This window comes from Anser cygnoides, chromosome 5, assembly GCF_040182565.1.
Source record: "Anser cygnoides isolate HZ-2024a breed goose chromosome 5, Taihu_goose_T2T_genome, whole genome shotgun sequence".
In the NCBI taxonomy this organism is placed as follows: Eukaryota; Metazoa; Chordata; class Aves; order Anseriformes; family Anatidae; genus Anser; species Anser cygnoides.
The window spans coordinates 43,039,037-43,056,888 of record NC_089877.1 but is presented as its reverse complement, the minus strand read 5'-3'; the positions used below and the strand labels follow the sequence as shown (position 1 = coordinate 43,056,888).

The following is a 17,852-nucleotide window of genomic DNA, read 5'->3' as shown; positions in this document are numbered from 1 at the left end:
TGCAAATATTCAAAACTGAACGAAGCTACTGAAGTATGAAGATGAATTTAGATAAACACCCTGGAGGAACAAGATGAAACATGACATGTGATTCATATAGCTTGTCTGCCAGTCAGGAGAATCAAATTTGGTTGAGAGCCTGACTGACCTACAAATGGATTCCAACATAGAAATAGGAAAGACAGGGAAGCTACAAATTTAAGTCTCCAAGCACTTCCAGGAAGCTGCCATAGCCGGAAGCATGATTAATCAAGACAAGGCCTGCTATAGTTACTCTTCAGTAGCACAACAGGTACATTCAACCTTTAAAGGCAAGGAGGACCTCCTAGGAAGCTTACAACCTTACGGCTTACTCAGATGAACAGTGCTACTGACCTCAATAGGAAAATCTGATGATAATTTATCTTTCACTGCCCCCAGAGAAAAATCATGTGAAGTCTGGTGTCCTTCCTCCCAAGAAGGAGATGAAGGCTGTCGATTCCCTAACACCTCTTGTAAAGGTTTTAAACTGTCCTGCCACCACAAAAGGAACAGTATTGCTCTGACGAATACTTAGAATATATCTTGCTGTATCAGAATTGTTCTAAAAAAGGGCAACATAGAAGATCAGATTTTAAAATTTCAACTAAATGCTTGGTAACTGGAATGAGTCTGTTAAATAGACTCAAACCAAAAGCGGTTGTGGAAGAGCCTTCATGAGATAAACACTGAATTGCACAAATGCTCTTTCAGGGGACCACTCTCTGCAAGTTGGGTTACAAAACTCTAAACCAAAAATTTATTTGCCAGCTGTCAGCAGAATGCGACCACCATTGCCTTCACTGTGCTCACAAGTACAAGATAGACAATTGACTACTTTTCAGGTTTCCTTCCTCTTTATAAATTCTAGATCACAGGCCCTCCAAGTGTTGAGACTTTGTCCACTACCTCTCAAGCATCACTGAGCCAAGTGCTCCAAGTACAAAATAAGACAATCCAAGGGCTACTTTAAAACAGGAACACTCCTCATTCCACAAAGCCTTCACTGCTTGTCCCATAAGCCAAACTGACCTCTGTACACCTTTGGCAAGGTAAAAAGGCTTTCCCTGTTCTAAATAGTTCTAAAATGTACCACTAAAAAGAAATAATATTTTGAGGGGGATTTGCATGGGCAGATCTGACAGTTTGCTTGGGCTGCAAAATACAAATCCAATTTGGATCTCTCCCCAAGAATAAGTAGGTATTAGGGGATCAGACACAGGCCGTTGTGTCTGTAATATAACTGTATTTGTCAATCATGATTTAGACTGAGCCGTTCAATTTTTTGTTTTGAATATGTTATGACCATTTAGAATATTAATACATAATTAAATATAAAACACTGCCTTATAGCTTTGAAATCAAATCTGTCCCTCAGCTATTTGATTTATAAAGGAGAGGCAAACACTGTAAAACCACTAAAAACACTGCAAAAACCAGTAAAAACAGTGCTAACTGCACCTCCACATTCAAAATGAATTTTACGAGCTTCAGTTGTCCTGTCTGGAAGCTCCACCCAGAGAGAAAAGCAAAAGTAATTGTGTGCATACAAATATATCCTATTTTTAAAGGACTTGGGAACCCATGAGGCCACTGGCCCTTTGACACATGCTATACAGGTATATATCCTAAAAATTTAGCCCAAAATAAACTCCAGGCAGAGTAACTCAATAAAAGTACGTGTAATGTGATCAAGAATAGATGAAAAAGAGGGGAGAAATCACTATCCATATTTTTTGCAAGAGAGAAGGTAACAGAGGACCAAGTGAAAGCATTACAAAGAGAACAGAATCTCTTCTGTGTATGCTGCAGAGTAAAATACAATCAACAGCAGGTGGAGACACCTCCAACAGATAGAGCAGACAATACTTTTTTGAAGGGAGGGAGAACATTAGACAGAAGTGGTCTGATCAGCACCAAGAAGGCTTTGAACACAAGTGACACTTTAAATGTTTTTTGTTGTTGTTGTTGTTCAGTTACATGGTAACTTTGATGGAAAATGTCCTGGGAAATGCAGACAGTCTCTTTTGAAGTTAAACACTGAGAAACAGAAGTTTGGTATAACCTCTACCATACTTGAAGGATATTCGAGGGCCCAGGTTCCTTTCCATGACACCAGCTTGCACATTTATGTCCAAGTGGTTCTTCCAAATCCTTATCCAGTAGGAGATTTAGGAAAGAACATGCAATACACAAAGCAAGACGAAAGACATTCAGAACAAGGAAGAAGGAAATGGATCGTGCTGTCAGTGAGCCTGGGGCAATTTCTGAATGGACAAGCACTGTATTTGCTTCACTAGAAGCAACATGGTTTGAGTTCATTCACACATTGCCTAAAAACATTCTGCTACTACAGAATTCAGGTTCCATGTTTCATCTTGTTAGCATTCCCTCCCCTAATTCCCCAGTCAAGAAATCTTCAATGGCCTTGGAGAAAGCAGGGGAAGGACTTTTGCCTCTTTGAGTGGCAGGGGGTACTTTCACACAGAAAATGCCAAATGCAGCAAATAAGCAACATGTCCATGGGTGAATATAGATCAAGATCTGAAAATCCAAAAGATTCTGTATACAACCCAGCACATAGGAGCTGGCATCAGGGAAGGAGATGAATGCATAATAAATACAGCAATAGCAAGAACAGTTTAAAAAGTCACTGCAGTCCCAACACTGATTACCTTTTTTTAAACACAGATTCACAAACATCGTTTAGATATGTGGGGCACGCAGATCTATCTGGATGATGGCACACATCACGTGCCAGTACTGAAGATATCACTACTGCCAAACAAGATGTTTGATGAAGACATACACCAGAGTCAAACACTTCCAAAATCCTGCAAGCTTTTACAGTTGCAATGGTTTCTTTTAGCTGTATCCGGGGCTCTTCTCTGGCGGCATTTTAAAAAAGTTAGTGGAGGGAGCAATAGTGGCTTTCTCAGCTGCTGGTATTTTCCCTGTCCACTCAGAGTTCTGGGATCTCAGGGATGTTGTTGCTGGTAGGTCTGACTCTGCAGCATCCGTGTGCACAGATAAAGTCGCTGGAATATAAAATTGCAGGAAAAGGGGAACAGAGGAAGAGAATAGGAAAAGGAGATTAAAAAAAACAAGTTAGAACAAGTGATTTCACGGCAAACTCCTCATATATATCATTACTTATACGAGGGTGTTATTGATTGAGTTCCTGCAAGTTCTGCCCCCTCCAAATTCTTTTGAAATACAGGTTCTTGATAGCATTAGCATCCTTGCCCTGATGATTCCCACATTTAGAATTCCAAGCTACCAGTCCACTAAGCGGTTCCCTTAGTCAGAGTTCCTATTGAAAATCAACAAGTCTCTGAAAGCTTGACAATTTTCAAGGTTGAAAAGCTCAGTTAAAGAAGAGAATATAGGTCACCACCAATACCAGTGGTACCATGAACCTCCACATATACCCAACATGGTAAATCAGCCTATTAGAACAAGAAGCTACTTGGCTAAGATAGGCTGGAATCCATTCTCATTTTCTCAATACAAACACTGCTTCAAAATGGGACAGGCTATAATTATCGGGAAGGATTTGCAGATCCACAGCTCAACCAAACAGTAACCCAAATTTCTAGAATGACTGCAAGAAAACCTAGAAATATGACGGTTTGCTCCCATTCTCAGTATACTGAATCATGAGCAGAATAATGAAATAACTGTTTGTTTTTATTACAAGCTGCTTCTGCTGCTCTGTAGTGGATGAAGGATAAAGAGGCCATAATAAGCCTCAACTAGAGGACTGACTGCTTTGAAGTTTAAATAAAAAAAATAGTATCAATGGCTGAGGTTCCACACTCAGTAGACCTGGAACCCAACAGTCTTGCTCCTGCAAATCCAAAAGAGTGAGTCATTTCCACACAACTACAACAATACAGCTGATAACAGTATATGCTGTGTTTTACTTGTAGCCCATTGATTTCCTCCATCTGAACATGCAAAAAAAGAAAAAGTAAGCAAAAGCCCTTGAACTAATAATCACCACCGATATTACACTAAGGACCTTCACTAACAGCCTCCCCACTTGGGCTCTTCATCCTTGATCAAAGAAAAAAATACAGGCTTCTTATTATGGGGTGCCATCACAGCATGGCAAAGAGCGAATGTATAATCAAGAAATAAAGGGCAAAATTCACTAAATTGCCACTACTCAGACTGTTCTCTAATACGCAGTTTCAGAAGCAGTTGTTACCTTTTAGAATTTTTTGAATTATTTTACAAGTATGAACGCACGTCAAGACAGACAAAATCTATTTATGAGGATTTTTCGTCCAGACTCCCCACTGCAGTACCTGAATAAGATGTGAGTTACCACACGCACTGCTACGTGTATAGGTGACTGAAGCACACAACTGCTGAACACCTCAGTGGAAAGCTGGACAACCGTTCACTATATACGTCATGACCATCTATACTTGTGGTCTGCTCTGACAAATGGAAGACAGATGTGACAATCTTCATGAGATCCCTTTCAAGCTAGAGAATAACTACAATGAGAAGGAAGCTTTAAAAAGTATTTCTCAAACAAGCTCTTCTATGCCCCAGGGGACATTATTCCAAATATATCTCACTGAAGCTGAGCCTAACTGAACACAAGGACACTATCCTTGTGTTTTGAAGCCCCTAGCCTTAGATCACTGAAAGTCTGAAGGATTTTTATCACCACAGACTTTCCTCTTCCGTAGGCATGGTTGTTGGTCAATAAATTGGATGAATTTTTCATCTAATCCAGCACAGCCAGTCTTTCTCACAGCCAGATTTTCTTATTCTACTGCCAAACTACACCAATCAGACTTTTGTTCTTGCTTTGTGGAAGCTTCATGCTTTAGGGCTCACACACTGCTGAATCATGCAGCACAGACAGTACTAACTTTAATTTTCAATATCTCTCAACACTTGCATGTGACAACTTATTTTTGGTAGTAACAGTCACTCCCTGACATGCAAGTGAATTTTGAATTTTCTGACTTTTTTTTTGTTGCTCTCAACATTCAGGCCTTTTTCCAAAATGTTTTTCTTCAACCACAGCTGTGGTATTTAGGCTAATTAGTCTCAAAGGGTGGACAAATAATGGAAGTTTAATGCTATAACAATAGAGACCTAGGCACTTCTGCTACAACAATACATGTTTTTTGATGTTTACACAAAGGTCTCTAACAAAGCATCCTTTACCAGAACCCATAACTACTGTCATAAAAGCATGTGAGAAGACATGGAATAAACCTAGTTTGCTTAGCTCCCAAATAAACCTATCTCCAGCTCCCTTCTCTCACTCCTGCAATTAGAAGTGAGCCAGCATCCACATCTCATATTCCTTTTATTAGCATCTTCTGATTTCAGCCAAATTCAACTCAAAACTTTCAGTGGATGGCGGTGGCGGGGGAAGCGACAGGGGAAGATTTGTAGCTGCATGTTTAAGAAAGAAGCTAAATTCATCACAATGACAGGGGAGAATGTTGGCAGAGATTTGAGCTATTTATTCTTTTAGGAAAATCCTATAAAGAATGACATGAGGAAGCCTCTATCTGCAGTCTTGTTCATCACAGTAGTGAGGAGTCCGATAACAGATGTATGCAGTAGCGTGATTTAGTGCCGGGAGCTGGCCCCTGATGTGTATTAATACAGCGGCAAAGCGGAACGAGCCCCTCTTCATCACTCATCTCTATAAAAGAGGTGGAATCCGAGATGGCCCGATGTTCGGCAGAGCAAGCCCATTTGTTCTGCTGACTGATGGAGCCAGCTCAGGCTGTGTCCTTCACCTCCATGGGGCACTCAGGTTGCAAAAAAGGAGATCACTGAAGCAGGACCTGGTCAACAAGTGAGACGGGAGCAGTTGGACTCAGCTAAGAATCTATTTAAAAGTGAAGAAATCCAACACTGTGTACGCCTGCAGTGACAGTCATTGGCTTGCGTTCTGATTCACCCATGTTTCATATTTTGAAAAAGGAATAAGACACCACAAACAGAGCCTCTGTAGTGAGAAAATGAGGCTGCCATGATTCCTCAGTGACAGGGGAATTCAGGGTAGGACATTTATGTAGAGATGAGTAGGTGTATACAAGGCAGAAAAAATCTATATCTGCCTCACCAATGTCTAACAAGTCTAAGAGGCTTCAGTTAATTCTACATTACTGCAGAGTAATCCTGGGTTATTTCTTCAGGCATTTAGTCATTCTGCAGTCAGATCACCTTCAATGGAAATAATATCAGTTTTTAGAAGTTTCCAAGTTACGTGCCCAGGTTGTACTCCAGCTGCATTTGAGAGACTGCTGTAGAAAGTTAGCTAGGACTCAGCTTCAGTTACCCTATCACATGAGTTTCTTTCTGCAAGCACTGTAGCAAACCCTGCCCATCTGTTAACATTGCTGGGGCTGTTTAGAAACAGGGTGTAAGGCAGAGCTCTTTACCATTTCTGCCTTTAAAGATCCTGCAGCACTCTTCTCTTGATGATCAGCACAAGCTTGTCCAGATTCCAGCAACTACACTCTCCTTCCTTAATTTGCAATACTGTTTTTCACCCTCTTCCTCCCTAAAAGATTGTCAGACATCTGTGCTATATTCCATTGCTGAGTTCCACTCCAGATGCAGCTTCAGCTCTGTAAAAAGACGTTCACTATACACTTTGCCTAGTCAGTTAAGTAAAATGCACATAATATTTTGAAACATGCATGCATAAAAGTAGAAGCTCTCCCTATAGAGCATGACCAGCAATGCAGTACAGAAATTACACTTTGAACAAAAGATACACAGATAGGTAAAAATGTCTCATAATGAGACACTTGCATTCATACCAAGAAAACCTAATACCTCAGAACTAAAATTCTGTGGCTACCATATACAATTTTACAAACGATTTCACTTCAGAAGTTTGAGTACCCTAACACGGGATGCTCAAAAGCTAGGAAAGGACATCCTAAATAAACTGTCAATAACAAGTACAAGTAACACTTCTGCTGAGCAACAGATTGTTAATGTTCTTTTCTCTTCTTTTTTAATATGAAACCTTTTAGGCAGTCTGCACTCCAGACCTATGACCTGAAGAGATAGTACAACATTCATCCTTACTTCTTTATTCTACTGTCTATTACCAGCCCAATGAAGAAACCCAAACCTCATTTCCCCCTATTCATCACCAGTTTCTTTGGCCATCATGGTTTTCACCATCACCATTTTTCCCATCAGTTCACCCAATTCTTTGTCACTGGATTACAATCATAGTTTCCTAATGAGCTAGTTGGGAGAACATCAGTCACTGATAGCAGGCAAAATATTTTAAGAGGTGGGGTAAGGTGAAAGGCCAGAAGGCAGTCTCCTAAAACCTTCTGTGTTCTGTGGATTTACACTTTTAAAGATTCTGATGAATAATCACTTTCCAGAATTAAATGATAGGAAAACACTACATCCCCAGAGCAAGAAAAAGAAAAAAAAAATGACTACTTTCACCCACAACAGTAAGACAACTCCAAGGGAGTTAGGTCTTCTCAGCTAATGATCATATAAAAATTACCATATTTCTGCTCCTGCCAAAGTGTCCAGAGGCACCCTGAAAAAGGGCACAAAGCCACCAGCTAATGTCAGCCCAACACTGAAGGCACACACTGTGTACACCAATCACCTTCTTATTACCATATACTGCATAATTTAGGAACAGTGGAAATAACACCTTCTGGCAAAACAGATTATTAGCCCCTGCACAGTGGAGCATTAAGTTATGTTAACTTACTATAGCCACGTTATAAAAGATTAGTTTACTTGGCAGCTTTTGATGCTCCACAAAAAACACATGATATTCTCTTACATGTTGCCTTTCTCTCACTTGTATTTTTTGTTCCAAATCAAGGTAATGCTATTTTTGACTGTTCTGACTCTGGCACTCTGCCCAAGAGGGACACAACTTTAGACATGCTGGCAGACAGATAAATCCAGGTTACCTGATGTTGGGCTGGATGTGGAGGCTGCAGCTGGCTTTCGTTTCCTCTTGATGTCCCTTGAACATGGTGGTCCCAGGTGTACATTTGCTTGCCTACAGAGAAATTAAAACAACAGCCAGTTAAACTCTGTTCCAGGGTCACCTTCCCACAAAACTCTGGCCAGTCATCCCTCCAACCCTCCTCCGCATCAGCCTCTTAATCAATAGTCAATGTGAACCAAGAGCTTCTCAGGGAAGTTTTCCTCAGATTTTTTGTTAACATAACATTATGCTCACACTTCTTTTAAGAGCACACAAACATAAACTGAGCAAAATAATAATTCTTTCCTAGCATTTTAAGGATCTAGTTTTGTATTCACTTTTAACTAACTTTTGCATAAGTAAAGACAAGATCAAGCAGAGATATGAGACACCCTATCATTACTTCTATACAAGTCTAAAAAATGTCTGCAAGGTTGCACTGAAGAAATTACAAGATATTTATTCCCTTATTCAGAAACTAGCTTACAACATATTTAAAACTTTAGTCATCTTACGAAGTACCTATAGTCCAAGTGTCCGTGAATACTATTTCCACTATAACTGTAAGTTCACGTAGTTAGAAATGCAAAACTGTTTCATGAATTTTCAAAATGATGACTTCCTTATAGAAAGTGCAGTGAAAACAGCTGAATCTGGCTTGCAGCATCATAGCCTTGCTGCACCTGTAAGATAGCTGAAAGGCTTAATCTGTCCCAGTCATATCAGCTGTGGAGTCTGAAGCCTACCAATGACCACTTCAGTTTAACCCTTTGCCAACTAAGAAGAAACCTGCCTTACTAGGACTTGCTTGAACAGAGCAACCCTCCAAGTTCTAGACTTAGGAAGAAGTGAAGTTTAATTCAGAAAAGACAGCCTTGGCAGCAGTTCAGAGAACCTTCTCAAATACAATCCATAATGAATACAAATGGATAATTTAGCAATGATGTTGGATTCAAACCCCTGCTTTGTCTGAGATAACAGAATTTCTTTGGCGAGTTGTTTGGTTGCTCTCTGCATCAGATGTGATGTGACAAATGCAGAACTACTGTGCAAATAAAAACCATTAAGGACTGTGAGGTGTTTACATCATGTAAAGATTGGAACCATATACATTTTGACAATTAAGTGATGAAATGCTTCTGTCTTTAAAGCTTATTTTGATTTCTTTTCCTGAACATTTATCAAGTGCTGAACTTTTACAAATAGCAAGAGGGAAAGATTGCAGCTACATACCTCATGCCAAAATTTATTTTAAAAAACACCATATTTGTAATATATACAATTTCAGAAGCTGAATTTATGCAAATAGGAAGTTTCCTGTTGTAGCTATACAGAACAGGGTAGGGAGCACAAAAAATTTCCTGTACAAGCCAAAACTATAAATTGTTTGAATACTACTGGGTCTACCTACTTACCTGTAACAAGCATGCAATCACAAAATAAGAAAGAAAACAACAAAATAGCTACCATTCTGTATTCTGAACTACAATTTTGAAGTTCTACAAGATTTGTCATCTTAATTTGACATTAAGGAGTAGCTTAAAATTTTTTAACCTGTGTTAAATTCCACTGAGGGCCAATTTTTCAAATCCTTAATTTCTGGGAGCACATATTAACATAATCAGAACTAAGGGCTTGGAAAAATACCAGCACACCTGGAGACTGCACATACAAATCCTTTGTTTATACACATAGATGACTAACTTGTAAGTGACCTCATATATGCTAAAAAAGTGTTTTTGTACATGGTTGTGATAGCAGCCAAATAGTGTTTTGGCACAGTTTTACAATGTATTCTGAAACATTTAGGCACACATAGCCCAAGGAAAATATAGTGTCAATCAAGTGGAACATCAGGTTTTTATTTAGCATCACTGTTACAAGATTAGATTACTAACTAGATGACTTTATGATTACATACAACAATCCAAATAATCTTATTACATAATAAAGAAAAGGTTCACTTTTAATTTTATGAGCTTACGCTATATAAGCTAACTGATCCTTGGCAGATAATCACTACAAACTACAAAGAAAGTATGCACAATCATTTCTAAGTGACTTTATGCAATTTTTCCCTGTTCACAAATGTTACAGCTAAATTTAGAATTAGAGCTCCTGGTTCTCAGATCCATGCTCAGACCATATCTACCTCTACCTCACAATTACACAGAACGAAAGAAAAAAAAAGAAAATCTGAGAATCTCAAAATCCCTTCTTGTACTAAAAATAAGGGCAAATTGTACTCCATCTGGAGACTAGTAGCAAGGATGCTGAATCTATCAGCCCTGCCTCTAACGCACAAAGGCTCAGAGGTCATAAATTGTCTCTGTAACATGTATTTCATTCAGGTTTATCCCTTATTGATCACCCAGACTCCAGTCAGTAAATCAGGAACCTATTGATTACTCACTGGCTCTGACTGCCCTGGTGGTAAAAGTGTCAGTTTCAAGTGGTTGGTGCACTTTATGGGCACCGTAAATCTGCATACAGGGAATCTCCAGGTGGTAGGTACCTTGGTAGAGGAAGAAAGAGAAGAACGCACACAGGAATGATAGACCTCATTAAGACATGGACAGGAAGGGTATCTGAGGCACATTTTATGAAATATGCATTCTTTGGTAGCTAACACACCTTTCAATTTCTGATTATGGTCACTAGTGGGGTCCCTCAAGGCTCCATTTTAGGGCCAGTCCTCTTCAATGTTTTTATAAATGTTTTGGATGGAGGACTAGAAGGTGTTTTGAGCAAATTTGCCATCGACACCAAACTTGGAGGAGTTGTGGACTCAGATGAGAGTGGAAAGGCCTTGCAGAGAGATCTGGACAGATTGGAGAGCTGGGCGATCACCAACCACATGAAGTTTAACAAGAGCAAGTGCCGGGTCCTGCACCTGGAACGGGGCAACCCTGGCTATACGTACAGACTGGGCGACGAGACGCTGGAGAGCAGCCCTGCAGAGAGGGATCTGGGGGTCGTGGTTGACAGCAAGTTGAATATGAGCCAGCAGTGTGCCCTGGCAGCCAGGAGGGCCAACCGTGTCCTGGGGTGCATCAAGCACGGCATTGCTAGTCGGTCGAGGGAAGGGATTGTCCCGCTCTACTTTGTGCTGGTGCAGCCTCACCTCGAGTACTGTGTGCAGTTCTGGGCACCACAGTACAAAAAGGACATTAAACTGTTGGAGAGTGTCCAGAGGAGGGCGACGAAGATGGTGAAGGGCCTAGAGGGGAAGACATATGAGGAATGGCTGAGGTCACTGGGCCTGTGCAGCCTGGAGAAGAGGAGGCTGAGGGGGAACCTCATCGCAGTCTACAACTTCCTCGTGAGGGGGAGTGGAGAGGCAGGTGACCCATTCTCCGTAATCACCAGTGACAGGACCCGTGGGAACGATGTCAAGCTGAGGCACGGGAAGTTTAGGCTAGACATCAGGAAGAGGTTCTTCACCGAAAGGGTGGTTGCACACTGGAACAGGCTCCCCAGGGAAGTAGTCACTGCACCAAGCCTATCTGAATTTAAGAAGCAATTGGACTGTGCACTTAGTCACACGGTCTAAACTTTGGGCAGACCTGTGCGGTGCCAGGAGTTGGACTTGATGATCCTTATGGGTCCCTTCCAACTCGGGATATTCTATGATTCTATGATTATTAACCTGAACACAGGTGCTATATTGGTAAGAGAATAGGTTGGCAAATACCAGTCTAACAGCAGACTCCTAGAAACACCAGCACCGGGAATGTAAGGCAATGGGTACGCATAGCATACCACCTAACATCAGACAGGCTGAATTATGAATTGTGAAAATCTCAGTTACAGGCTGCAACAATGAATTAGTTGTTCTGTGAAAGGTGAGTTTTAACAACTCCTCTGAACAGTTCAAAATGACTCAGAAGTAAAACAGAACAAGACCAAGAGCAAAGGATGACAGCAAATACACGTTGGTACACTGTCACAAGCCTCTGCGAAGAAGTCAGAGGTAAAGAGTTTGGTGGGATGACAGATTTGGGCCTAAACTGAGAAAAGTAGAATGGTACTTACTCCATCCTTACTGGCTTTCTATTTCTTCTGCTAGGATTCTATAATTTCCTTGATGTTGCACAAACAATAACAAGTAAATAATTGCCTGATAACTTTTGGACGATGGCTGGTGGATCATAAGTAAAAACAAAGTTGCAGTGCTCAGTCACTCTTGGATCTGATAGGTGACCACAGAAAACCTACCTTATAGTCCAGAAAGGACTGAAATTCTACCCTGGGAAGAGAAAAAGCAGAACACATCTGGAGACACAAAGTAGGCTCCAAAGTACAGCTACCTGGGTAGCCACAATATATACAACCAAACACTGTGGCCTCTCACTGACAGTAGTTAATGAATGAAAAATTACATATGTACAGAAAAAAATGGTTTTATATTAAAAAAATATAGTTTGTTTCTGACAGCGATGTGCCTTTTTTTTTTTTTTTTTTTAAATCATAAGCTAAATCCGTATTTCCTGGGTAATTTCTTATCTTTTGTTTGTACCATAGCACTCAAGGTACCTGATTCTGCATGCAGGTCACACTGGAGAAAAAGCAGGCTTTGCTATGCACAAAGCTGGGATTCATTGTTGTCTTTAATGTGTCAGAAGTATTTTGAGCAATGCTTCCTTTCTTTTCTCTTCGACATATTTATTCTATGATGTTTTATTTTTATTTTCTTTAAAGGAACTGTAACTGCATACACTGGAGTGTCCTATTTCACTCCTACAGTTCAAGCTGACTGCATGTTGGACTACCAGGGTCATTTGAGCTTGCTACTGTTTAACCCTGTCATAGATGTAAAAATGGAAAATTTGTAGGTTTTAAGACTGGCAAACAATACAATCTGTGGAAAACAATGCAGAGCACAAGCAGACATCAGTTCACAAAGAACCTGACTGAAAGAATCAGGCCCCTCACACCTTCTCAATCTGTAAAGAGAAGTCTAGATTGTAAAATGATGTCCACTCAAAATCCAGGGTAAAATACACCTCAGTCTCATAACAGATGCCTCTAAGAAGAGCCTGCACAGCTAACTGGGACAGTCTGTGGCCTTCTTGGAAAGGGGTGGCATTATCAGACACCTGGGGGTATATGCCTCTCACTGTAATCTTAACATTATTCAGTTTCTCTGCTGACAATCTTTATTCTACCCCTATCCCTGGAAGATGCAGAGCACGTGGATTGTGTAGTGAAAATAAGGTAGCCATTAATCTACTGTCATACAAACAAGGGGTGCTATTATCCTCATGTTAAAGTAAATGTTCAACAAGGAAACCGCTACCAAAAGAATTCCACACAGCCCAGCTGTTGCAGTTGCGATGCTGAATTCCCAGCAAACATAGGCCAAATGAAAGGTTCTTCCTCTAAGCCCTGAAGTGTTACCTGAGGCTGTTTATGGTGGCTTCACAAAATTAATAGTAAGAGCAGAGTTCCTCATCCTCTTTTAAACTATAGACCCAGCTGGGCACCAAAGTCTGATCTGCACACAACATTTGTAAATCAATACAAGTTGCTCATCCAGTCTGCATATAAAGCTGCCATTCAAGTAGCTCCTGTTACCATATCACTACGCTGATATTTGTCTGCAGCAGTCTCCTCTGCCCCGCAGAGCCTCATGAGACAACTGCTAGAGCACATTTTCAGATTTCAAAATCACTAACAGGTCAGTCCACTTCTTAAATCATCTGAATGTCACGGGCCTTCATGCAGCTGCACTCTGTTCCCCAAGTAAGCATTCTAACAAGAGGGAACGCATTTTTTTCTAGTTTCCCAAGTAAGTGTTCTGAATAGAGATGATGCGATCCCATATATTGTGTTCACTATTTTCATACTGACTCATGATACATGTGCCAGAAACAGCCCTAATATTTGCCAGGCCTACTGAGTACATGGATTTCACAATGGGAACATGCTTCATAGAGGAAGAAAGAGAGAGTAAGTAAACAAGATTCTGAAGCCAAGGGGAATTTATTTTTCACTCTGGAGAATTAGGATTCACCAAAATGGAAGCATTAGGCCTTACACAACTGCATATGACACTAGGCTGATAGCTGCTGTTCACTGTATGCCTGTCAGAAGAATTCAGTTATATCCCCAACTGGAATATTAGCTAGGCTTTAGAAGCAAAAGAAGACATGAAAGTGTTCCGGCTAAGTGGTAAAAAAAAAAAAAAAAAAAAAAAGGAGAGAAAGATGCCTAAAGCAGTCAGCAGCAAAGACAGTTTTATATACAGACATTCCAGGAAGATGAAGATGTGTGGATAGGTCACATGAAATGAGCAAGACACTGTCCTGGTCAAGTGGGACAACACAAACCTGTGAACAATCATTCACTCATTCAGCTATCTCAGGAAAGGCTTGACATTGCAGGCAATCCCTATACTTCCACATGCTTGGGTAAGAGGCAGAAATGCCAGGATCTCTGCACAGAGGCAAAAAAAAAAAAAAAGAAAAAAAAAGGAATTTACTTAAACATGCATATTTCTAGAGCTAGAACTAGAATTAGAGACCTCTAAGCCTTTTCACTCCAAAAGCACCAACAAATGCAGGGTTTGGGACAACTGGCAGTTTACTAGAAGATGATCACCAACCCTTTTGGATTTCTATCCCATGTTCCAGGCAAGATTCAAGTCTTGCTTCTAAACCCAATTAAGCCTCTAGGTTTATGGTTAATATTAGTTGAGAGGGCGTGCAAATGATGTATTCCTCATTTCTTTGAGGATTTAGCTGAACTGTTCAGAGGTCTCTCTAACATAATTCTTCAAATCTTCATCTTGAACATCTACTTGCCATCTCACTGGGCACTGAGGTCCACTTTTCTTATAAACCCCGGTCAGAGCATTTAATTAAGTTTTTCACCCATAGCCCTATTTTCAAGGCTAGACAAACCACAAGTGACATTAGGGACAATTTATCATCTTCTACCTTCCTCTCTTGTTCTACCTGTTATTAAAACTTAAATTGAAGGGAACATTGGCTCTAGGCTCTTTTGAAACTCTCATCCTGCCTCAGTGGAATAACATTCCACCAACCCACAACCTATAATATCTTTCCACTGATAGAGCCATTGGATACCCAGAATCCAATAACATTCTGCTTGAGCCTGTACAAAATCCTCTTCAGGAGAGTTAAAGACTTAAAGAAGAAAATTCTGTACAGACCACTCCTTTCACCCAGAGAGGCAAATGGGTAGAGGGTAAAGAGGGGAATGATCACTTGGGCTGTCCATACAAGTCTCTGCTAGCCTGCTTTTAACAGCCTGCATCGTCAAGCAGAAACCTTAACAGACAAGACATGATTAGCAAACGCTTTGTGCTCTTAAAGGAGAGTAATTATAGGCATGTGAAAAAAGGAAGAGATCCCCGAGGTACTCTTCCTCGCATGCCTCCCGAGAGGCAGCAGGGCCATTAAAAATTCCATGATGAAGAGGAAAAACAGCCTGGGAACAGCCAGGAGGCAATACAGCAAATTAATACACCAGCTGTCCCTTGGGAGGACTGCAAGAAAGCAGGAAACTCTCCTCGCTTCACAAAATAAAATTATACCACTAATGATAACAGTCACCACACACACAGAACTGCTTCTAATGATGGGTGTGAAATTCCCAGTGCTATGCACACACTTTGAATGAAATCTCTTCACATCACAGACATAAAGCAAGAAAGGTAATCTTGGTAGTGTACAATTCACACAGCCTTTCAAATAAGACTTCCCAAGGAACCCTCCACATACATAGAACTTCCTCCTTGACACTGAAAAGCCTTTCTTGAACACCCCCATCTGCGCTCAGTATTCTGAGCAACAGATCTGGTTAAATGAAGCACTGGGTTACCAGTGACATGCTGCACGTCCAGATGAACTACACCAAAATCCACCACAGAGGAAAAGAAAACATTTCCATTGGAGGGGGCAGACTCCACCTGGTAGTTATACTCCATCGGACACATTTGTGTTAGCAGAAGATTAGCAGAGAGGTAATTTTCCATCACACAGTTGGCATCAAGTTGAAGAAACAATATTAAGACGGGTTCTTCTATTTCACATAATTCTCAGGGCATTAGTATGCCCACCCCATTCTGACAAATCTCTGAGTAGAGTTTCTTGAGGACAAGATGCAAGCTATTAGGACCTTACTAAAGCACAAACTGCTGGAATTGACTCTGTCCATGAAAAAAAAGAGGAAGAGGTTAACCGGGGCAATGGTTGAACAGAGCTTACAGAGATCACCTGAAGTTCCTGTAAGCAAATGGACTGCCAATAGACTTAGCTCTTGAAGTACCTGAAGAACTACTATTGTTAAGAGAATATACCTGTGAAGGAATCGATTTCCTTCTGTGCCCTTGGCAGCATCTTTACATAAAACAGGCACCTTGTACTAAAGAATTCAATCCCTGCCACATTATGGGGCCATATAACATTTTTTATTCTTACCATAGTTGCCCTCCACTCCCCCAACCCCACCAAAGATGAGCACATTTCACACTATAATAACGAAATGCTTTCCCAAATGACAGGCGCTTAAAAATGCAGTCACTGCTAGGATGAGACAAACAACTTCTCTGCCAACATTCAGTAAAATTCATCAGGGATATTGTTTGTCAGGACAGCAGTCACCTGCTCCTTAGAGGAAGGAACCAAGCATATGTCCATTGGTTAACTAGACTATATATGCAGTAAAACCAAGCAAACATGATCACTCCAGCTTCAGAAATCTCTTGCAACACTCAGTAGTTTTGGAAAAGCCCTTCACTGATCATCATAAAGGCAGAACTTTGCTATGTTCAAATTTGTGGGCAGGAGCTGTCCAGATCTCCTTTCTAGAGGACAAACAGGAAACAGCTGGTCTCACCTGTAATTTCTGCATAGCACAAAGTGAAACACCTGAGGCACAAGAAAGGTTATCCTCACTGCAGATGAAGAGGTCAATTAATCTTCTTGCTTCACAGGCACAAAACATCCCCAGACTGGGGCAAAAGCACAGAAAGGAACCAATTTGCTGATGCACAATCTTCTGGATTCTTTTTATTCTCATCCAGCTGACTGTTTAAGAGTTGATTTCCCTCCCTTCCCCCTACCTCCCCTTCCAGCTTTAGCATGCTGGCTACAGCAGCATGAGGTCATGGTGCGACATCACAAAATTCCCTGCAGTAGCCAGTGGGAGGAGAGGCTTTGCTGGGTGGGTGCCAAGCTTTCGTTTAGACACATACAACCTCAGTACATTTTTCATGCTCTATTTGCTAATTAACAAGGGGGAAAAAAAAACATGAAGCTTAAAGTCCAGACAGTTCTTTCAGATTTGGTCCTTCGTACGAGCACGTAAGCAGAGCTGCCCCCAAGCAAGTCTGTCTCCTTGTACAGTGAAAGAGCTCAACCTTACCTTTAAACAGTCACCTGCAGCACAAGAACAGGAGTCACCTCCAAGACCAACGCTTGGATTTCATTTAGGATTAGTCAGCAAAAGGTACCCAAAGAGCATGTTAACCCCAACCATGCAGATTCAAATGTTAACCCCAACATTTGGCCAGACCAGATCTAAATTGCAATAGAGAAAGATACCAAGCCACTGGAGGTCACCTCAGGTGAGTTCTGAATCTGTTGAGAGAGTCTATTTTAGGCACCCAGGATACCAAAATGCCTCAGCAAGGCACTCACACTAGTCTGTCAGCACTTTCCCTCTCATCTTGTTCTGATTTGAATATTGGGGAACAATACTGTGCCCATTTGCACCTACACAACAGACTCGCAGCAAACTCGTTGCACAATGAGAAACAGATCACATTTATTTCTAAAAAGACAGTATATTCTGCCTGTCTGTCACACACTGTTTCAATATATCCTGAGTGCTT

The 17,852-nt window shown here is 40.9% G+C and overlaps 1 protein-coding gene across 9 annotated transcripts in view; it reads right to left on the bottom strand.

The window, feature by feature from the left end:
- Nucleotides 1-1,681: 1,681 nt before the first annotated feature.
- Nucleotides 1,682-17,852, bottom strand: part of GPATCH2L (G-patch domain containing 2 like) — a 33,006-nt gene continuing 16,835 nt past the window's right edge. For all 9 annotated transcript variants that reach the window (XM_048059843.2, XM_048059844.2, XM_048059846.2 and 6 more), the window contains 2 exons: nt 7,971-8,062; nt 1,682-3,056 (listed from right to left, as the gene is read on the bottom strand). In XM_048059843.2, coding sequence (XP_047915800.1) covers nt 2,884-3,056; nt 7,971-8,062 — 265 coding nt within the window. In that variant the 3' untranslated portion in view covers nt 1,682-2,883. The remainder of the gene's footprint in view (nt 3,057-7,970; nt 8,063-17,852) is intronic.